Raw genomic sequence first — 20,794 nt, forward strand, 5'->3', positions numbered from 1 at the left:
TTCCAGTTCCTGCCTTCCTCACCGTGCCTTCGTCCCTGCCTCTGGCCTTCTCTTTGATCCTCATTTTCTGTGATCCAGTCCTCGGCTTGATCTCCTGGTTTGACCTCGGCTTGTGCTCTCATCTCTGCTTGTCTGCTGCCCGACTCGACCCTTGGCCTGGTACTTCATTCTTGCTTCTCTGCTGCCTGCCCCTGGACCTTCGGATTGGACTCCGTTCCGCACCTCCGACCTGTGTTCATCTTCTGCTCCGTCGTCTTCATCGAGGCACCCGCTCCTAGATCCTGCCAGCCCCGGCACCCAAGGGCTCAACCTTCGGGGAACAAGGACTGGTATAGGTGAAGGTCCTGCCAGGTTATCCTCGCCAGCTCCACCTACCGGAGACTAAAGCTACTGGGGGCAATCCCTCAGTGGTCCCACCATCACTCGTCCCGGCCCAAGGGTCCACAACCATAACAGGCAGCCTTCAACTTACACACACACACACTCATCACAGGCAGCCTTCCATTCACTCACACACACACACATACATTCATTCCTCCTCTGCTGCTGCTGCAGCCTGCCTGTACCTTTTACTTTGTGGAGAACAGCCCTTCCTGCAGCTCCTCTTCCTATGCTGGCACTGCGGTAATTCAACACTCACGGTGCTAGCACTTCCCGTATTCTCATCTCACGAGAATATAGGAAGTTGTAGCACTATGAGTGTTCAATATCAGAGGGCCAACACCTGAGGATGAGCTGCAGAAGGGCTTCCTCTGCTGTAGCTTCCTCTTCTTCTGCCGCCTGTAGGATTGGGTCCACTGGCTGCACCACGGACTTCCTTCCGCCATGGTGCAATCGGGTCCACCGGTGGCACCACAGGCCTCTTCTTCTGCCGCTGATGGGATCAGGTCCACTGGTGGACCTTCTCTTCTTTCGCTGCCGTGGGATTGGTCCACTGGTGGCAGCACGGGCTTTTCCCTGCTCCTGATGTCATCCCACTGGGTGTGCTGCCCTATGCAGTTGCACGATTTGCACACCCAGTGGCACCAGGCCTGTGTCTGAGCAGCATGTCCTAAGGAGACAGTAACTTTGTACTAGTGGTTCTGCACAGGCTGCTCATCCTGTGGGGCCACCTTGGAGGGGCCATGTTGACTTTAAGTGATTGCTTGACAGTGCATCCCTCAGCTTGCGACTCACCACTTGTTATGGCTAATTCATGCCTGCTTGTCCACGGTGCTTACCTGTAAATAACGTTCTTTGTAGATAGTGGGATGAATTAGCCATACTTAGTACCTGCCCATCTTCCTGAAGACTCCACTACCTCACTAAAGTGTAAGCTCTGGAAAAGACTGAGGGATTCGCAAGGCAGTGTACGGGAACTCCCACACATGCTCTTTACTGAGCTCTGATTGCTGGGTCTGGGTCAGCACCGTCAGATGACACTCATGTGTTATAGCAGAGAACCGCGTTTACAGGTAAGTAAATTTGCTTCCTCTTTTAAAGAAAGATAGCCAGATTGCTTCCAGCTTGTTTTTCTTTGAAACACGTTGGAAGTTTAAACAACTAATGTCAAGTAAAGCAACAGCAGTGACCAAAATGTGTGCATGTATTTCACGTGCTAGCAAAACAAGAAGACAAATCCTTGAAATTGCCCCTTCTAGTTCTGATTTTATTTTATTGCTTTTGTTGCTTAGGCTGAACCTTGTTCTTGGGGACCTCTCACACAAAACCTTTGCACGACATAGCACCAGGAGCCCCAGAAAATGAATTATATAGCGTTCAGTTTTGCTGTAATCCCTATTGGTCCCTAACCCTGCGAGTCAGCAGACTACAGATTTCCCTGGATGGCAGGTCATGGAGAAAGGACAAGGGAGCACCTGGGGAGGAGGAGGCAGACATCCTGAACACATTCCTGAAGACCTGGGAGGGCCTCATTAAGGCTGTACTTTCACAGTGACAAAGCACAGTCAAATAATTGTAGCTACTGATCACCTGCTGAGCTGTCTAAAAGAGCTCTCAAAGGCTTGGCAAGAAAGGGATTGTTACTCCAGGAAAAAGGTATCACCATAGCTTTTTTGAGTTGTTGTTTTTTGTTAACCTTTATTTCTGTGCAATCAAGTAGACTAACACAGCAACCACACTGCTTTATAAAAGAGCAGGCTATGGTTTTATTGTCCTATTTACATAACAGCCAGCAAGATACAGGGAGGTGCTTTGAAGCAGCCTATTTTTTCTTCTATTTATTTAGTTTTTTTCTTTTTTTTTTTTTTTGGGTGGGGGTGGGAAAGACTCTTAGCTTTAAGCACTGAACTACAAATCCCAGAATGCTGAGAGGTTTGGTTTTCCTGTCCTCTTTGTACTCACTTCTATGTGAGTACAAAGAGGACTCTATGTGAGCTATGCAGCTCATAGCTCCCAGTCTTCCCTGGTACTAGCGAGGCCTGACCTTACCTCGCTTGCAAGATCTAACCAGTTTGGGCTCTCCCAGGTGAGCATTGCTGGGGGCTGAGAGGGCCTGGTTACAAAATCTGGACCAACTCAGAGTGTCTCTGATGGATTCTTTTGGTATATCTTATAGAGCTTTCTTATGATATATATGGGCTTTTGAACAGTATGGACACTGTATCCTGTTTTTCGTTGGTATTGTATCTGAATCTCTGAAATCTGTTTAAAGGGTTTTCCTTAACAGAAAGAAGTGGAAGGTCATTGCCTGTTTGCCTGCACGGTTTTCGCTTGGTTTTGTAAGCCCCGGGAGCAATGAGCCATAGCACTGATCACTTGCATGAAACGACCGTACTAACGATCTCAGTGCAAAGTGTAATGAACTGTGAGGCAGCCTGGAAACAACTCTTCTGCTCCGATCTGCCAAAGTAGCTTTTCATCTTGTGTGATAGACAATTAACCTGCATGCTTTGTAGTTCAGTCTCCTGGACATGGAAATCAGAATCGCTGCAGTAACAGAAAATCAGAACCATTGAACTGGGTAAACCTGTAAACGTCTCGGCCAGCAACTCTCTTGGTCAGCCTATGGGCTTGAGAGCTACCAGTATTATATGTGTCTAGAAGGACACGTGGCCTCTACTTCATGGAAGTGTACCCAGGGCTGACTAGAATAATTTTATCTCTCTACTGTAAATGAGGTTGTTGCCTTTTAGTATAGCAGAAGACGGCTCTTGCAAGTAAATCACATGCTATGCACATGCCTTACCCTCACTGTATCCAAAAAAATAAAACTGCTAGTGGAAAGTGAATGTGGAATTACTCATCACAGAGAGATTTCATTTCTTTAGTTATTTATTGTCAAGTTTGTATTCAATGCCATTTCTCTGGCTAAATTCGACCTTAGCCAAACAAATAGCAGGAATTGAAAAACCCACTGTGCTGACCCATCATGAGGTAGTCAGAGGGGCATAAAAGAGGGGCCAAAGAACAGTCCTAAAGTTAGCCAGATAAACTTATCTGGCTAACGTTAACATAGCTGGGCATATTCAGCACCGCTGCTGAGCCGCTGAAACGTAGTCCTGCAAACTTACCGGATCATTCATTAAACTGTATTATGGTCCAAATGCATGTTAAATGAGTTCTTACGCGCATTGGGTGCATGATAAATAGCGCACCACAAGCTAGCATTCAAATTTTAAATTTATTATGCATGTGGGAGGAGTTCATGCAAATTAAGGTGTCCTAATGCATTCCGTGATAGAATAATGCACACTAACTCAGGATTTAATGCAGAAATAACTGCTCCTTTTTTTTTTTTTTTGGCGTTACCAGGGGAAAACGTTTTATCGAGCATCCATAGCCGTTATCGTGGATCGCGATTATCGCACACGATAAAAAGAGGTATTCTATCAGATGCACCTACCGGGCTATCCTGGGCCAATAGAAACCCCTGTTCTTACCTGCATGTCTTCCTAAACCCATAATGTCTGTGGCAAATTTACTTGTTGGACGATGCTGGATGCTTTGGGAGGCTTGCCACAGACAACAGGAGGAACAGGAACAACCGCAAGAACAGGCAAGGAAAGTCCCTGCACCAGAGGTCACACCACTGGCCCTGCAGGGAGAGGGTCGTGGGCTGTGGGCCACTGCAGCACTTGGCACACAGGTGGGCACAGCGGGGGAGATACAGGGAGCTCATCTTTCCTCCATGCACCTCATTGCTGGGCATGCCAGAGGATTATGTGTTAGCAGGTATCGCCTTGGCTCTCAGGCTATCCTGGATTTATATGAAGAAATCCGAGGGGATCTGGATCCAGTCACGGTAAGGTCCCATGCTGTGCCGGGCCTCACCAAACTATTGTCCACCCTGCAGCACATGGCAAGCGGCTTCTTCCAGATGACAGTAGGGACCTTGGAGGGAATATCCCAAACCAGTTTTTCCTGCTGTCATAACAGTTATATCTAACCATATGAATCACTACATAGCATTTCCTAGGGCAAGTAGGACTTGATAGAATTGAAGAGAGACTTTTATGCCATCGCTAACTTTCCCAGTGTTCTGGGAACTGTCAACTGCACTCACGTAGCCTTCATCCCACCCTGTGACAGGGAGGAGATCTTCCGCAACAGAAAGCTCTTCCATTCCCTCAATGTGCAAATGGTCTGCGACACTCGAATGCGCATGCTCGACGTGATGGCCAGGTACGCGGGAGCCGCACACGATTCCTTTATACTTAGGCAATTGGGCATCTTTGAAAATTTTGAGGATGGCCTCTACGGTGATGGTTGGCTCATAGATAAGAGAGATGCTTCTGTCTCTATTCCATCTCTGGCTTTGTGTTTGCTTCAAATGGCATGGGGCTGTGGGGGATGTAACAGCATCGCTGACATAAGTGGCTTGTACAATTGGACCTACATGCCATTGGTGAGGGCCTGCCTTTCTCCCCATGCTCAAGAGGCCTGTCAATCTTGGGAGACCAAACAATGCATTTGCCATAAAGCTTGAGCAGCCACTACACACTTTCTACAGGTTCACTGTAAAAAGTATTATTTTCCAATCCTCCCATTTGGACCAATATAAATCTCACAGGTGAATCACAACCTTTAAGTGTCCACATTGCTGGTACTTGCAGATCAGGTGTGGCCTGTTAGAGATGGGTTAGCCAGGATGTTAGGCACAGTTTGTCGTGCCCATCACACAGGTAAACCAGAAGCAATGGCTGGTGCATTTTTGGGCCTAGCATATTCCCTGTGTCAGGGCAAAAAAATTTGTATCTGTGTAGGGCATACTGCAGAGCAGCCAGGGACTTGTACATTCAGACCCCAAGGTAGAGGAGTTTTTGCTAGGACAGGTGTGGCACCTCTGATGTATTGCTTAAGGGTTTGATGTCTGCTACGAACAAGTAGCCTTAGCTTGGTTGTGAGGAGCTGCCACACATTTGGTGGAATCCCAGGGCTCAGTTTATTAGTGCGGAAGGTGACCTAGATTCAGCTAATGCTATACTGGTCATATAATGTTCCAGAAAAAGGTGGCATGCACTTAGGATACCGAAATAGACTTTTAAGGTTCAGGATAAGCTATAGGCTAGCTTCTACCATTTTACAGTATGCTGTGCTTTGGCAGTAAGATCTCAAAGTGATTGAGTGTGATTGATGCCCCCATTCTGTCTTTGCCGCAGGAGTTTCAGGATATGGTTTCAGGTGGCTTCTCACCCCCGTTGCTATTCCTAACACACCGATAGAGACGAGGTACCATGAGGCCTTATGTTCTACCCGCTGTGTCATAGAACGCATCTTTAGAGTTCTCAAAAATAGATTTTGCTGTTTGGACAAAATGGGTGGAGCTTTAATGTATGCCCCATCCAAAATAGGAGATGAGGTTCTGCTCTGCTGTGTATTCCATAATCTCGCTCCACACCATGGGATACCAATGGAGACTTCCAGATCTACCCCAGGATCCCCCTTGTGCACTGCACAAGCTGAGGACACCATGCTATTTGGCAGCCAGCTTCGGCAAAGCCTCATAGAATGCAACTTTGCCTGTTAGGCCTCAACTACCCCTACCCCTTCCCCTTCCATGAAAGGGAGGGCAGTAGAGTATTTGCAGCTGCTCTTCTTTCTATCATTTTTCTTTCACTCACTGCTCCTCTGTCTTGGGTCAGTGTGTAACAGAAAACACATATGCCTACATAGGCGTCATCTCGACAATGGAGCAGTAGTCTGTACTTGGAAAGCAGTAGTCAAATTAAAGATAACACCAAATACACGTGGCTGTCCTAATGTTTTCTGACTGATAGTGACTCTAAAAGAGGCATATGTCATAAGAGAATTCGTGTACGACTGCCAACACAGCTTGGCCTAGCTTGTAACATTTGGCTTGGTGGGCCTCCCCCAGGACCCTGACTTAGCCCTCACATATGGGTGAGATAGTGGCATAGGTGTGATAGGACTCCAGCTGGGCCTTGAACATGGAGAGCAACAGCTCTAGAAATCCTATAAATCACAAGTAACTCAGAAGCTTAAAGGCACAGCCTAAAGCTACAGGGAGACAGTTTAAGGTATCAGTCACAGAGTTCCCATTTTACAACCTGATCCCATAGCTGACAAACGTCTGCATGTAAAGTTATGCACCTGTACTTGGGATGCTTTCTGTCACATGGGCTTGCAAAAGCACTGCCTACAGCAGCACTGCCTCAGCTGTTTCAAAGCCACTGCTGACATCAGAGTGCTCACCTAGCAGGCCTTTACTTACAGCCTTTGGTAAAGCGCCTGTGCAACATTACAGCATTCCCACAATGCTCACAGGTCCTTACAAGCTAGCATACCTCTTTGTGGTTGCATACCGGCTACCCCCACCTAGGCAAATTGTCAACTATCATGTCCAGATGGTGAGGGCCTTGGCCATTGGGATGTCATGTTGGTGACGTAAGCATCTCGGGGAAGCGACACAAGTATGCTGGTCAGATTGTGTGAAGGCAGGATTGGGAATCAGATGGTGTCATGCCTTCACTTGTATTTTTAAGTCACCTCAGAAATCTCAACATCACAGTATACTTTCTAATGACTCTAAGAGCACCCACCTACATGTCTCCTTAGAAAAGATTTACATCATTGAACCCAACGCAAAGGTGTGTTAGAAGCTATTTGCCTCACCTGACCCATCACAGGGAGCTTTAGTCAGATATGTAAATGTCACAGTGCTGCAAGGCCATTGGCCAGTCTAGCTCAGGGCTAATCATGTGGTGCTGCTATATGTATGTATGTGCCTAGAAAATATGCAGAGTACTTTGCTTGTTGCAATAGCTAGTATCAGTTACAGTGCTTATGCTATCTATGGCCACCCTTAAACACATAGGCTGAGGACTCCTGGGGTGAAAAGCTTGCAGAATAGTCTATTTCCAAGGTCAGTCATCACCTTTCAGGGGTCTTATGGTTGCAGGCCCTTGCTGATCCACATGGCTGGCAGGACTTGTGGCCTAGCTGGCCTGGCATGTGGCTATGTCTATTACCTATCCGCTAACTCTCAGCCTTAGTGAACGGATATTATACAGATCCACATTCCAGGCCAGTACAGGGTAGGCAGCCAGTCTGTGTTAGTCTGCCTGCTTCCAAGCAACAGCAGGCCGCCTCACTGTCTGCTCGTTTTTCTAACATACTCAACTCCCTCACTTCTCCTCAGTTGTCACATAGCTGCTGACAGTGTTAGAACAGCCTGCAAGTAGGAGATATTTTGTTTAGTGTGGAACCTAAAAAGGGTTTTGTCCAGATTACCTTGTAGGTGGAGTGAGGTTCCAAGTAAGGATCCCAATGTTGCAGCTGTAAGGTCCCTATGAATATTAGTGAAGCATAACTCCCTTACCAGCATCCTGCTAAATTAATTGGACAGATGGGCAGGCTGAATGGGCCACATGCCTTTTCCTGCCATCATGTTTCAGTATTTCTCTCCTGTGCCTCATATCCCCATTCACCGTTCTCTGGCCCCTTCTGAGGCGCCTCCCATCTTCTGAATAGACGCTTAGGAGAACTCCCTACACTTATCTGGCCATTTCAGTCAGAGACTACATCAAACACATTCACATATAGCCCTCAGACACTTTTCACTGGTAAGAAGCAGGCCCTATACCTCTACCCACATATTACAAGGCTCCTGATTCAGAAGAGCACCCTCCCATCACTATGTGAAACAAAGCTGGTGTGTTCAGGATGTATGTGAAATACATACAGAGGCCATTCGGTCTCAAATTTTGCTGTGTTTTGGCAAACAAAGATCAGGAAGATACTACCAAATGTCTTTTTGTGACTTTGAAAACAAATTCCCAAATCTTCTGATATTCATCCCTTTCTTCACTTCCTGAATTTGAAACAATCAAACCCACAGACTCTGACTTTCTGAATCATGCATACAGATCTGACTTCATTTCTGTGCGAGGTCCATAGACAGACTGTGGTTTTTGAAATTTCAGCTGTATTCACCGGCTCTATTGTAATATGGATAAAAGCAAGATAAGTTATAGGAATTCTGGGAGCATTTCAAGGTGGGGCTAACTGAGCCAAATAACTTAGCTAGATAACACCAATATTTAGAATTATCTGGATAAATATGGTCAAACCACAAGGCAGTGCTAAAGTTATCCAGATAAATGTATCCAAGTAACTTAGATGGATTTTATTTGGGTCAATTCTGTGGCTGAAGAGTCCATCTTAGTTATCAGGTAAGTCCCCTCAGTGTGTATATTATTATGTGCTATACAGCACTCTGTACATATTGAAGTAAACATGTTTGCAAGGGGAACAAAACAGAAAATGTCTGCTAGAACAGTGTGAATAAGGAGGAAGGGAGGGGGGTTGCAGCTTTTTCAAATATAGATTCAGTAAAGTGGTTTTATTGATCAGAACTGGCAGGGGTTCCATCAAAATGGGCTGTTGCAAGGATAAGGCACTTGACAAGGGCGCAAGAGGATGGAGAAGGCGTAATGAGATAGAGGGGGATATGGGAACAGGACTGGGGTTCAAGATAGTCCGAGGTAGGATGTTGGTAAATATATATATTGTATTCTGCCAAGATCTTTTTGGAATGGCAGAATATAAACAATATTGAAGAAAGAAATAAAGGCAGAATGAAAGGAAAACCATAGTTCTGAGTTTGATTTAAAATCGAATAGGAAAAGGAGCAAGGTAGTGAGAAGCTCCATGAAACGATACGCTGGGAAGCAGAGAGTCTGCCCAGGAAGGCAGGGTTCAAGGGAGGGAGAGAATGGTGGCATGAAGATGGTGAAATGAAGGTGATGCAGCAGATCTTAGCAATCTGAACTGAAGGTAATGCCAGCATTTGAAGCAGCTGCAATGGCGAGAGAGAGAGGCTAGGTGTGACCCAGGATGGAGTCAGGCAGTGAAGGGTCGTAGCTTTGACTTTAAAAATCTGCAAACAAAACTCAGTTAGAAACCTGAGTGGTGACCCGAGGTGCAGTGTCCTCAAACGTGGTAGAATCGATTCCATGCAACAAACTAATGGCTCTGCTGTCCACCGAAGGGAGGAGGGCAGCTTTATACAGCATAATATTTCTGAAGCTGCATGACTGAAATTCTTTTCTCTTTCAGGGTGCCCCTAAGCCTATCGCCATCGAACCATGTTGTGGAAGCAAAGCCGCCGTCCTCACCGTGTTTCTTTGCCTCCCGAGAGGATCGCTGGGCGTCCCTCCACCCGGGCAGTCAGGTAGGAATTCAGCCCAGAAACGAGGAGTCTACAGACATGTTTGTTGCAAAAACTGATCTGTAAAATGTTGGCATCTTCTCCTGATAAACGATACAACTGAAGCTTGTTCTGAGATGTTGCCAGAGAAAATGTAAACCCTCTAATCAAAAATGGAATTTGATCAATTGGCAGGAAGAAATATGTTTTCCAAGAGCCATCCCAAATCTGCAGCATATTTCTTGTTTCCGTATGTCCCAATACTATGAAGGATGTACTAAGGGGGTTTCCCCATTTTGAGTCTTTGAGAAAATGATTTGTAAATCTGGTTCTTAGTTACATACTTTGATTAGCTATAGTCATCTATTACATTAAAGTTCTGGACGTTTTGGTAATTTTTCTTTTCCCATTATGGGGTGGTTCTAAAATATTGCGGTGATATCTTCCTCTAACATAGCACTAGCCAGCAATATGTGCACACGAATATATAGCTTGGAGATCCATGCCACCAAAGCAGTTCCCTCATGGAGCACACAATATTTGCAACCCTCAGCCAGAGGCATGAAATCCTCTTCCAAATAGGTTTATTGAACAATTCAGCGAACTGGGGAAAACTTTGAAGGTTTGGCAAATTGGCTTCCTCGATCTCTTTGAAGAAACCCAAAGTGGATTCAACATTTGCCTTGGATTAGGTTGAAGTGGGTTTGTCAGATTTCTTTGGGCTTTTCCCCAGATTCACTGGTGAACATCCGAGATCTGGCAAAAACTGAAAGAGACTGCCATTCACCTGCTTTGAGTTGTATTTTGAATTGGTTGAAAATCTCTTGTGCTAGAAGTTACCATAAAATCACCCTGTAATTATGTACCTTTTAATAACGATACCATCCAGGTACACTGTTTTCCATTTTTTTTTTTTTTTTAAATTATTTATTTATGCAATTTAACAATTTTTTCAAGAAAAAATTCTTGTACAGAATCAGAAAAAAAAGGATTATATCTAGTCGGTACTATAACAACAGTATCGTCTATTTAACTATGACAAAGTAATAAGAAAAAAGAAAAAAAAAAAAAAAAAGAAAAATTTCCTTTGTTTAACTGAAGTGTACGAAAAATCAAATATGGAGACAGAACAACAATTAATAAATATCAGGACTGAGATAAAAACGGTTCAGCAAACACAAGCAATGATTATAAAAGAGAATAAAATCATGGGACAAAAGATCGAGAGTTTAGAAAATTATGCAAAAAATAGGAATGTTAGATATATTAACTTTCCACAATTACCAGTGAGATCGGCAATTGAAGTTTTTAGTAGATATATGTTGGAAATATTAAAAATTTCACCTGAACAAAGCCCTAAGATTTTGAAATCATTCTATTTACCAAAGTCCAAAACAACGCCAGAGAACCAGGGAACTGGAACAGAAATGGAAGCACTAGCAACTGATCAACCTCTGAACGTAACAGCATTGCTGGAAACATCGGACACTGAAATGGCTATACCTACAACTTTGATTGTGATTTTTGCCTTAGAGTCAGATAGAGATAGACTTTTAAGGTTGAGTATAAAACACAGAAATGAGAGATTTCTTGGATTAATGGTCCGTGCCTTTCCTGACCTGTCTCGTGAGACACAGAAGAAAAGGAAGGCCTTTCTACTTTTGAGACCTCAGGTCTTGTTAATTGGGGCAAGATATTTCCTTAAATTCCCATGCAAGTGTGTGGTTAAATATATGCAAAATACTTATGTCTTTTTTGATCCACCCCAGTTAACACAGTTCTTAGTGGGTAAGGTGCCAGTAGCTGTAGATAATGTACCCTGAAGGATCCTTAATATCTCACATAAATAAGGGGTGCTGTTAAAACCCGGAATTACCTGTAAATTGTATATGACTATACTGTGTTTGAAGGTTTGGAAAGATCCGCCCTCCTTATTGTGGATCTCTTCAGTTAAACAAAGGAAATTTTTCTTTTTTTCTTTTTTTTTTTTTTTTTTTTTTTTTTTTTTTCTGTTTTCCATTTTTAAGATTACTGTAGCACAAGTCAGAACAAGGACTGGACTAGACATAACAGGGAACAGTAACCAGGGAAGCCCAATAGGGCACAAGGCTGGCCAGGAGAGCCTAGCAGCCCCGGAGGCCATAAGGTAAGGCAGAAAGGCCCAGAGGACCATAGAGAAAGGCAAGGAGGCCTGGGAGGCCACAAGGCAAGGCAGGAGACTCAGGCCATTATGCAAGGCAGGAGGCCTGGGTAGGCCAAAAGGCAATTCAGGAATATCAAGTAAGAGTGGCCAGGTCAGAGCAGCACTAAGGCATTCAGCAGGCTGGGTTAAGTAGAACTGAGGCTTGGGCATAGTAGGATCAGTGAGGAGGTAAATGGCAAGGAGGTGATCAAGGCTCACTGAGGACTCCTGGTGGAGGGAAGATTGCGTAGCAGCTGAAACCATGACCCCAATGCAGGGACTGCCTTTTGTTCCATTGTTGGGAGGCAGATTACTGCGGCTTGAGGGGGATCAGATCTCCAGGCTTCTGCGGCTTGGAGAGAGGCAGGAGAGGATATGTCAGATTCAGGTGGTCATTTTCAGCCAAATTTTGGCTGCTTAGATTTAAGAACAAATTTCAGGCAAACCTAGGCTTTTAGAAGTTTGGCAAAACATTTGCTTAAAACCTAGGTGGCCAGAATTTGGATGCTAAATGAGTGCTCAACCTCAGCTGGAAATTAGCCTGTTTGGTTTTTGCAGTTAGTGAATCCAAGTACTGGGTGAATATTCACTTAATGGAAAGACTTCATTTTGCTCTACTTGCCTATATACAACACTTTTGAAAAAAAACAACCTACTTTCTGTGCAAATTCAATGATATCAGACTTTTGTTGTTCTGCTTTGGATATGAATTAGAAAACCAGGAGTGCGCCATATTCCCAGAGTGATGTAGGGTTAGAGAGACAATATTTCACCACCCCCAGGACATGAGGTTTGCAAATGGATAGGTCAGGTGTTGTCCAGCAAGGTAATAAAAAGAAAGCAAAGAGCCGACTGCAGGGCCCCAGAAATCAACCCACTCACTGCCGGCAGGATCATTCAGCCAGCTGATTGCTCAGCATGGGAAGGTGACTGGGCATTGCACTGAGTAGGAGAACTTGGGTGCTCTTCTACCGAAGATGATAGAGAACCAAAAAGGAAGATGACAGGAAGTGACTTGGAATAAGGGCTGATATCCTGCAGGAGGTCAAGATTTCCTTAGCACTCTGGACTGGAAGAAGTGGGAGGCTGGATGGGTTAATTGCTCAGGTTACAGTGGATAAAAAGGATTGGGGGCTTGCAGAGAATTTCATGCACACATATGCCATGAACGGAGAAGTGTTAAGCTTTCCTTTCTACATTTCTGATGATTTAGCTCACAGAGGAGCCTTAGCTGGGGCCTGAGGCAGTGCAGCAGAAATCTTTCTGCAAGGAATAGCAGGGCTCAGAGGGTGCACACACACAGAAAGCAGAGGCAGACATACATGTGTGTGGGAGAGGGCAGAGGGGGCCTGAGGTTCTCTCTCCTGCCACTCCCTTTCTGTAATCTCAGCGCCCGCATCTGTCCCTGACACCCCAGCAATATTCCCCTTTTCCCCAGGTTCAGCACTTCATGTACTCTTGCCCTTAAAACATTAACAATCGTCAGAAGAACGGCTTAGTTTGTACCTTTCAGCCTGATTTACTAAGCATTTTTCCCAAGAATGGGAGACAATGCTGAATAACTCAGGTCTTTGTCTTTCAGTGGCTTTTTCTTCATCCTCTCCTCTCTAATGTCTCTTACCTTCTCTCTCTCCCCAGTGGCGGTTTCTGGGCTTTCCTTAGCTGTTTGTATTTTTGTCATGTTTTATGGAAAAAGCCTTCTGTTAGTGCTTTAGCTGTCAGTCTGTGCCACGTGATATCATAGGTAGGGACTGCTGATGCTGGCGGCACTGTCCAAGGCTCCCAGCATAGAAGAGAGGAGGAGGAAGTGGTGGCCCTGGCTTTTCCTGTCTCTCCTCTCTCGTCTGCTTTTCCCCTGGCTTTGTCTGCCTTCTCCCGCTCCCCCTGGGTTTGCCGAAGAGAAGCAGCAGCTGCTGCCAGGCCTCAGTGAAGAGGCAGCTGCCTGCACCCTCCCTTTGCACAAGGATCACCCCTTGACCCAGCTTTGGACTATTCTATCACCAGGGGCCCCTGCAGGAACCAGTAGTGGGCCTAGGATCAGATGAAGCTGCTTGTTCATGACCCCTCTCTTCCTCCTGCTGCTGCTTCAGTAGATCATGAGAAGGGGAAGATTTCCCTAGAAAAGGAAGTTCAAGGAGAAGGTCTCATGGTCTGAAGGTGGAGGGAGGAAGGTTCAGAGGAAGCATGGAAAAAGACTTTTTTACTGAGAGGGGAGTAGATGCCTGGATGAACCAGCACTGTGACAGGATTCAGTCCTACTTCTGTTAGATACAGTGGTGGGAACTGGATTGCAAGCAACCTTCCCTTCACTCCCTGAAGAGCAGAGGAAGGAGGTGGTAAGGAGAAAACAAGTAGCGGATAAAGAAGTCACAGCATAGAGACATGCAGGTCAAACAATAGCTAGGTTGGTAGCGGCGGGCTCCAACTCCATATAAACCAGCTGGTGGTGGCGAGATACCATCTAGAAAGGTCATGGAGGACCTAAGAGACCAGGACTAGTTTTGGTAGCTTGTTAGATTTTTACAGAACTTGGTGGGGGAGAAGAGCCGGATGTTGGGTTCACATCTACCCAGGACTCTAGAGAATCAAAGAGTCAAAAAAACAAAACTGGGTTTGGATAAGGAGCAGTATGCCATAAAGTGATCAAGCTTCTGTGGCTGGCAGCTAGGATATATCCTTGGCAAGGCAGACAGGAATGACTGGGCTCATTGGGTGGGCCGGTTGATCTTTTACTGATGTCATCTACTCTGGACCTGATGTTGAGCAGAGTGCAGGCTCCAGGCAGGCCAGAAACAGAATCAGACCTGTCCACAGAACCAACCACTGCTGCAGCACTGGACCCAGCAATGGGAGAAATATTGGAAACTACATTGAGTACCTGATTTCCTCCCTCCAGGGTTGCATGTTGCTCCAAATTAATAAAAACAAGAATCCGGTTATCAGGGCTGAGCGAAGCTTCAAAAGGGGCAGAAACTGAGCCTTCAAGCACCTAGATCCCTGAACTTTACTTTGGCTGAAATAAAACATCTCCAGACTTGACCAGAAGCTTAAATAAGCTGGACATAGGGGCGCATGCCGACGGCTCACACCACAGGGTGCAGCCAAGATACAGCTGGGCAGCCCTCCACATGAGAGGGTCACCTTTTGCACTAATAGTGCAGCTCCAAACCTGGTAAACTTGACCAGATGGTAGCTTCAGCGGTCAGGCTCCCCCAGATGTGCTTTTTAATGATATAGCTGGCATGCCGAACATAATGGGTGCAAGTAATTCCTCCCCCAAGACATACCGTAACAGGAAGCATTTAAATTAAATCAGTGTAAGCTCTCTGGGGCGGGCACATACAGGCACAGGTTTTCTTGCGTTTCCTGAAATGTGACAAGCTTCGAGCCAGCAAAAACTCTGGACTGCAGCAGCCTGTCTGCTGATATCTGGTGCTGTGTGGTCACTTTAAACAATCAGCCGGGACTGGTAAATGCTTAAGTCTGCTGTTAGGAGGAGCTTTGTGCTACTGGGGGTAACATCAGTGCTGGCCTTAGGATTGTGGAGGCTCGGGCCAAGAAGCTCTGTGAGCTAAACAGTGCACACTTTGGCACTGTAATGCTGACTTGGGGCACAAGCTCACATACAAGGCCATTTTGACAAGGCATGGCTATGTAAGCTCTCTGGGTTAGGCACCCGCAGGTGGTCACGCTTTCAAAGCACTTTCTGCATCTGCCGTTAGATTATTTTGCTGTAATTACTTGTGTCCATTACAGCAGTTAGATATATATTCATTTACCAATTTAGAATATTGATTGTTTTATTTAAAAGTTTTGTATTCCAATGCTTCTAAGACATGTGAATATTCATAAAATTCAGAAAGTATACAGACCATGCAACATATAAAGCATCTTTAAACGGTTAATAATACAATCAAACATACCAATAAATTCAACTTTTCATCTTACCTCAGTGGTCAGTTACAGATATTTCAGGCAAAGTTTGGTATGTAAGTTTATAGCTAGGGTTCAGGACAGGTTGATCCAGTCCTGGTTTTATCCCATTGCATGCTGGGACTTATTCTGATTTCCCTATTGCATTCCCTAAGAAAAGCAAGACTATAACTAGCCTGCATGCAGGGGAGTAAACCTGCCCTGAAAATCTGGAGCCAGTTGGCAGCCCTATTTAGGCTGTCCCTAAGGGTCGGGGACACTCTCCCCTCTAGTCTCTCTGCCCCTTCTCCCTTTCCTCCCCTCTTCTATGTATTAGATTTTCTCCCCCTCCCTAACTCCCTTCTCATTCCTTCACCAGCTCAACCTGTCTGTCTTCTCCTTTCCTGGTGTCTTTTCCCCCCCTTTTCCCTGTATGACTCATTTTACTAAAGTGTGAATTGCAGAAGGCCTGGTGTTCTCATGGTGCGAAGAGGTCAGGTGACATCCTTAGAACAGTCCAGGCACCACTGATCCTGAGTGACCCTAGCTTAAGACAGATGGGAGTCGGTGCTTTTACGTAGATGATCTGTTCTGTGATTACCTGGTATTAGATTGCGAGTTTGGACCAGAGAACTGTGCAGCAGCGCAGGATGTCCCGAGGGCTGTGTTATCACACATCACACTAAATAACTGGAGACATTTATGTAAGTTTAAACTTTGAAGCTTTATTGATTTTCTCTTTTTAAGTGCACCTCTGCTGTGAATTCCAGATATATTATCTGTGAATATACGAGGCAGGGTATTGAGGACTATAGTATGTGATTAGCACTGACAAAAGTAAGAACCATAAAAGTTATCGGGTTCTGGATTTTACCTGTAGATATGTATATGCTAAAGAAAAAAAAATTGTAGCTCTCCCAAATGTTGAGTCAGTCCTTTAGAAGTTGTGACTTTTTCTCCTGGAAGCCTGCATTCATTTTGAGAGTGACATGGCCTGTGTTTACAGACGGCGGAAGACTTTTGCAAAAGGTGGTCACATGGTAGGCTCTAGGAGGTCACAGCAAGGAGCTGGGGAGGTAGCCATGCACATCAAAATCCAAGAGCTGTGCAATTAATACTGAAAACCGATCCACAGCAGCTTGCCATAAGCTGATCTACTCCAAAATATGAAATGCCAGAGATTTGCAAAACAATTCAGTCATGAATTTAAACAAATATATACAGTCTCTGATAAGTTGCAAGATGTGGTGAGATTTGCTGCAGTGAAGCGTTCATGGGCCTCTGGGAAAACTGTGTAATTATTATTTATTTATTTATTTAAGAATTTTTCTCTACCGATATTAGTGGCGACATCATATCGGTTTACAGCGCAACTACAGAATGGAAATTACAATAAACAGGTAAAAAGGGGGGGGGATTACATAGGAACCGAGAAATAGCAATGAACGAGAGAGTACAAACGCAACGGGCTGCTTGGAAGCAAGTGCAGACCAGTAAACAGCAAATACAATTGTAACCTAACTTTGTGCACAGTTTCAGGTAATTGCTGGGGTAGCAGGGGAGAGGAGGAAGCAGCGGGGCTATTGAGGGTAAGCTTGTTTGAAGAGCCAAGTCTTTAAGTGGGATCTGAATTTCGTCGTGCATGGCTCAAGCCGGGGGTTGGTCGGTAATGAGTTCCAGCGCGTGGGCTCGATCCCTGGTGGAGGTGAGGTGAGCCTTCTTTAGGGAGGGCACATGAAGGGTCTCTTTATTGGAGGTTCTGGTGGGACGCTTAGAGCGTGTGAGGCGGAAAGGCTCATCAAGCCAGTTGGAGTTGTGAGTGTATATGGCTTTGTGGATCGTGGTAAGGGTTTTATAGAGGATGCGGGAAGGGATCGGGAGCCAGTGAAGGTCTTTAAGGATTAGGGTGAAGTAGTCGTATTTACGTGCGTTGGAAATGGTTCTGGGTACCGCATTCTGCAGCATTTGGAGAGGTTTTATGGAGGAGTAGGGAAGGCCTAGGAAGAGGGAGTTACAATAGTCCATTTATTTATTTATTTATTTATTTATATTTAGCATTTTTTTATATACCGAGGTATAGCAGAAGTTGCCTTCACTCCGGTTTACATTTACAACAACCTGTTACATTAAAAGTATTTAACAGAGAAAACAGAAACTGGTTCTGAACAATAAATTAATATCAATCAAAATATACAATATTGTTAGGTATATATCTGTGCTCTAAGCATGTAAGGGGACAGCTGATACAGAGAAAAAATCAAGAAGGTTTCTGTGAAAGGGTGCCCTGGATGACTGTGCGGAAGTCACTGGCATGAAGTAGGGGTTTAAGTTTTTTCATCACATTGAGTTAATCACAGATGAGTTAAACACAGATATCAGCAGACAGGCTGGTGCAGTCCAGAGTTTTTGCTGGCTCGAAGCTTGTCACATTTCAGGAAACACAAGAAAACCTGCGCCTATAGGTGCCCGCCCCAGAGAGCTTACACTGATTTAATTGATTTAATCACATTGAATTAATTAATTCATCACATTAATTAATGCAGTGTGTTGGTCGCTGCCCCACCCAAACTGACTGATCCAGTCCTGCTTTTCTCACATGGAATGTTGGGAGATGTAGTCCTCCTTTTCAAGGTGTGACAAGGTTCCAGACTTGTGTCCCTGGTTCCCTGAGTTTGAACAGGGATAGAAGAGTAACACTTAGCTAGGAGCACAATGAGAGGAAGCGATGTGCCTAAGATACATGGCATACACTGGCACTTGCTAGGTTATTGGGCAGCCAGAGGATGGGATTGTGGCAGTGAGATTTTGACTGGCATTTGACTCTGCCTGTAAGTAACACAGGAGCAATGTACATTGGACACAGGTTTATAGAGAACAGCTTCCTGGCAAGTCAGAAAGTCCCAGCAACACGTGACCATTTCCTGAACCAAAGAGTTGGGAGCCAGCGTTTCTATGCCTAAAGAAAAGAAAGCAATTGAGTCTGGCCTCCAGGAGCTCATGTCCTAGACTAGAGCATGAATGGATACAAGTTGTGCAAGACTGTGAGAGCTCCAGAAGAATAGCTCTTGTTCAGCATTGCCCAGCTGGAGCAGTGCTGCAAGACCCTAGGAGAGACTGGTGCGTGCGAAGGCAGGATGAGGCATCTGGGGTGCCGCCCAAACTCAGGGAGACTGAGAAGGGTAATTAGGACTAGCGCCACTGCTTGGCAGTATACAAAGTGGAGGGGCTCTTGCCTGCAGGCAGTCAAGCCTGAAGACTTTCAGTCACACTGTGGCGAGTTACCCCGTGTAACATGGGATCCTGTTGGGAATCTGTGCTTAAGGAAAGTGCCAGCACTCATTGCAACGAGCAAGCAGAGTGAAGCTTCCTGTGGCAGAGATCTTTCAGATTCTCCCTCCAAGCATTCAGTACGACTGATACTGAATGACGTCAGTTAATAACCGGGCCCCACCGTTCCAGCTGGCCTTACATAGTATCACGCTCGAGAAGATCTTTTTCTTACTTGTGCCAGAGCAAAGCACATAAAGGGAGTTTGCTAGTCGACATCCCAGGCCATTTATTTATTTACTTATTTATTTATTTAGGGCTTTTTTATACCGACAGTCATGATACCAATCATATCGTATCGGTTTACAATAAACAGCGGTGCAATAACATTAACATCAACGTGAACAATAGGCGAAGAGTGAAAAAGTGAATAAAAGTTACAATAAAACAGGGGCATTTGAACTGGGAGGAGGAAAAGCCAGAGTCATGGCTAACATAGAAATAAATATCTAGTCTCAGAAATAAATAATATCAAGTCATATACTTAGGACTATAATAATCACTTCTACTCAGGACTGAATATAATCAAATATATAAATAATATCCTATACTCAGGGCTGTAGAATATCAAATGTTCCTGACTAAATAGTATTAGTTCATAAAACTCGGGACGATTAATATAACGTCAGAAGCCATGTCAGGGATGTCTCTCTCTCCATGGCCATGAGAGAGAATGTTGGGAAGGTTTGGCATACTGAATTTTTTTCTGATATCTCAGTGCATGCTGCTGTTCTCAATAACCAGTGTTCATTACTTGCAATTAATAGCAGAATTAGAGAAGGGCAACCAAAATGGTAAAGGGGATGGAACAACTCCCCTATGAGAAAAGGCTAAAGAGAATAGGACTCTTCTGCTTGGAGAAGAGATGGCAGAGGGGGGATATGATAGAGATCTGTAAAATAATGAGTAGAATGGAACGAGTAAACATTAAGTGGGTGTTTACTCTTTCAAAAAGTACAAAGACCAGGGGACACACAGTGAAGTTACTAGGTAATACATTTAAAACTAGTAGTAGAACTTTTTTTTTTACTCAACGAATAATACAGCTCTGTAATTCATTGCCAGAGGATGTGGTGAAAGCTATTACTGGAGGAAAAGTCCATAAACCATTTTTAAGGTAGAGGTGCAGAAATCCACTTCTTATCCCTGGGATAAGCAGCTTGGAATCTCTCTACCCCGTGGGATCCTGCCTGGACTAGAGACTGTTGGGAACAGGATGCTGGGCTTGATGGACCTTTGGTCTGACCCAGTATGGCAAGTCTTATGTTCTTAAGTGTATTGTCCATGTGAATATTTCTGATGTGCTTTTATTTTCCCCATTGGATTGAAGTTACCAGTAGCCAACCCCTATATTGTACTGTGGAAACCATTCAGGGGAGCCGCAGGTCCGGGTGTGGGTCTGAGTCTGAGTCTGGATGGGGATAGAAGTTAATCTCAAGAGCCCCTGGCACGGTCACCAAAAAGAAAGCAAGGCCGCCAAAAGTGTTATTCAAAATAAAGTCTTTACTGCAACTCAGAAACATCCACTCCAACATCACAAAAACAAGATCAGCATCAATCCAGTGATCACACTGGGAAATGTCCCATGCACCATTATCCATAGCAAAATTTCCAAACCGGGGATCCGAACTCTTAAAGTGTAATCCAAAACGTCTTTCATCTTCTCTTCATCCCAACTTTATTCTTGCAGCCTGGGCAAAAGTCCAGAGCTCACACTTCTCTTCACCCTAGCCTTTCTCTATCAGCCTTGGCCAAAAGAACCT

General features: G+C 44.8%; 1 protein-coding gene across 1 annotated transcript in view; it reads left to right on the forward strand.

The window, feature by feature from the left end:
* ATRNL1 (attractin like 1) overlaps positions 1 to 20,794 on the forward strand; it is a 2,205,421-nt gene that overhangs the window by 2,086,549 nt on the left and 98,078 nt on the right. The window contains exon 28 of the mRNA XM_029610472.1: positions 9,520 to 9,634. Within this exon, the coding sequence (XP_029466332.1) occupies positions 9,520 to 9,634 (115 nt within the window). The remainder of the gene's footprint in view (positions 1 to 9,519; positions 9,635 to 20,794) is intronic.

The sequence above is a fragment of the Rhinatrema bivittatum genome, chromosome 7, assembly GCF_901001135.1.
Source record: "Rhinatrema bivittatum chromosome 7, aRhiBiv1.1, whole genome shotgun sequence".
NCBI classification, from domain to species: domain Eukaryota; kingdom Metazoa; phylum Chordata; class Amphibia; order Gymnophiona; family Rhinatrematidae; genus Rhinatrema; species Rhinatrema bivittatum.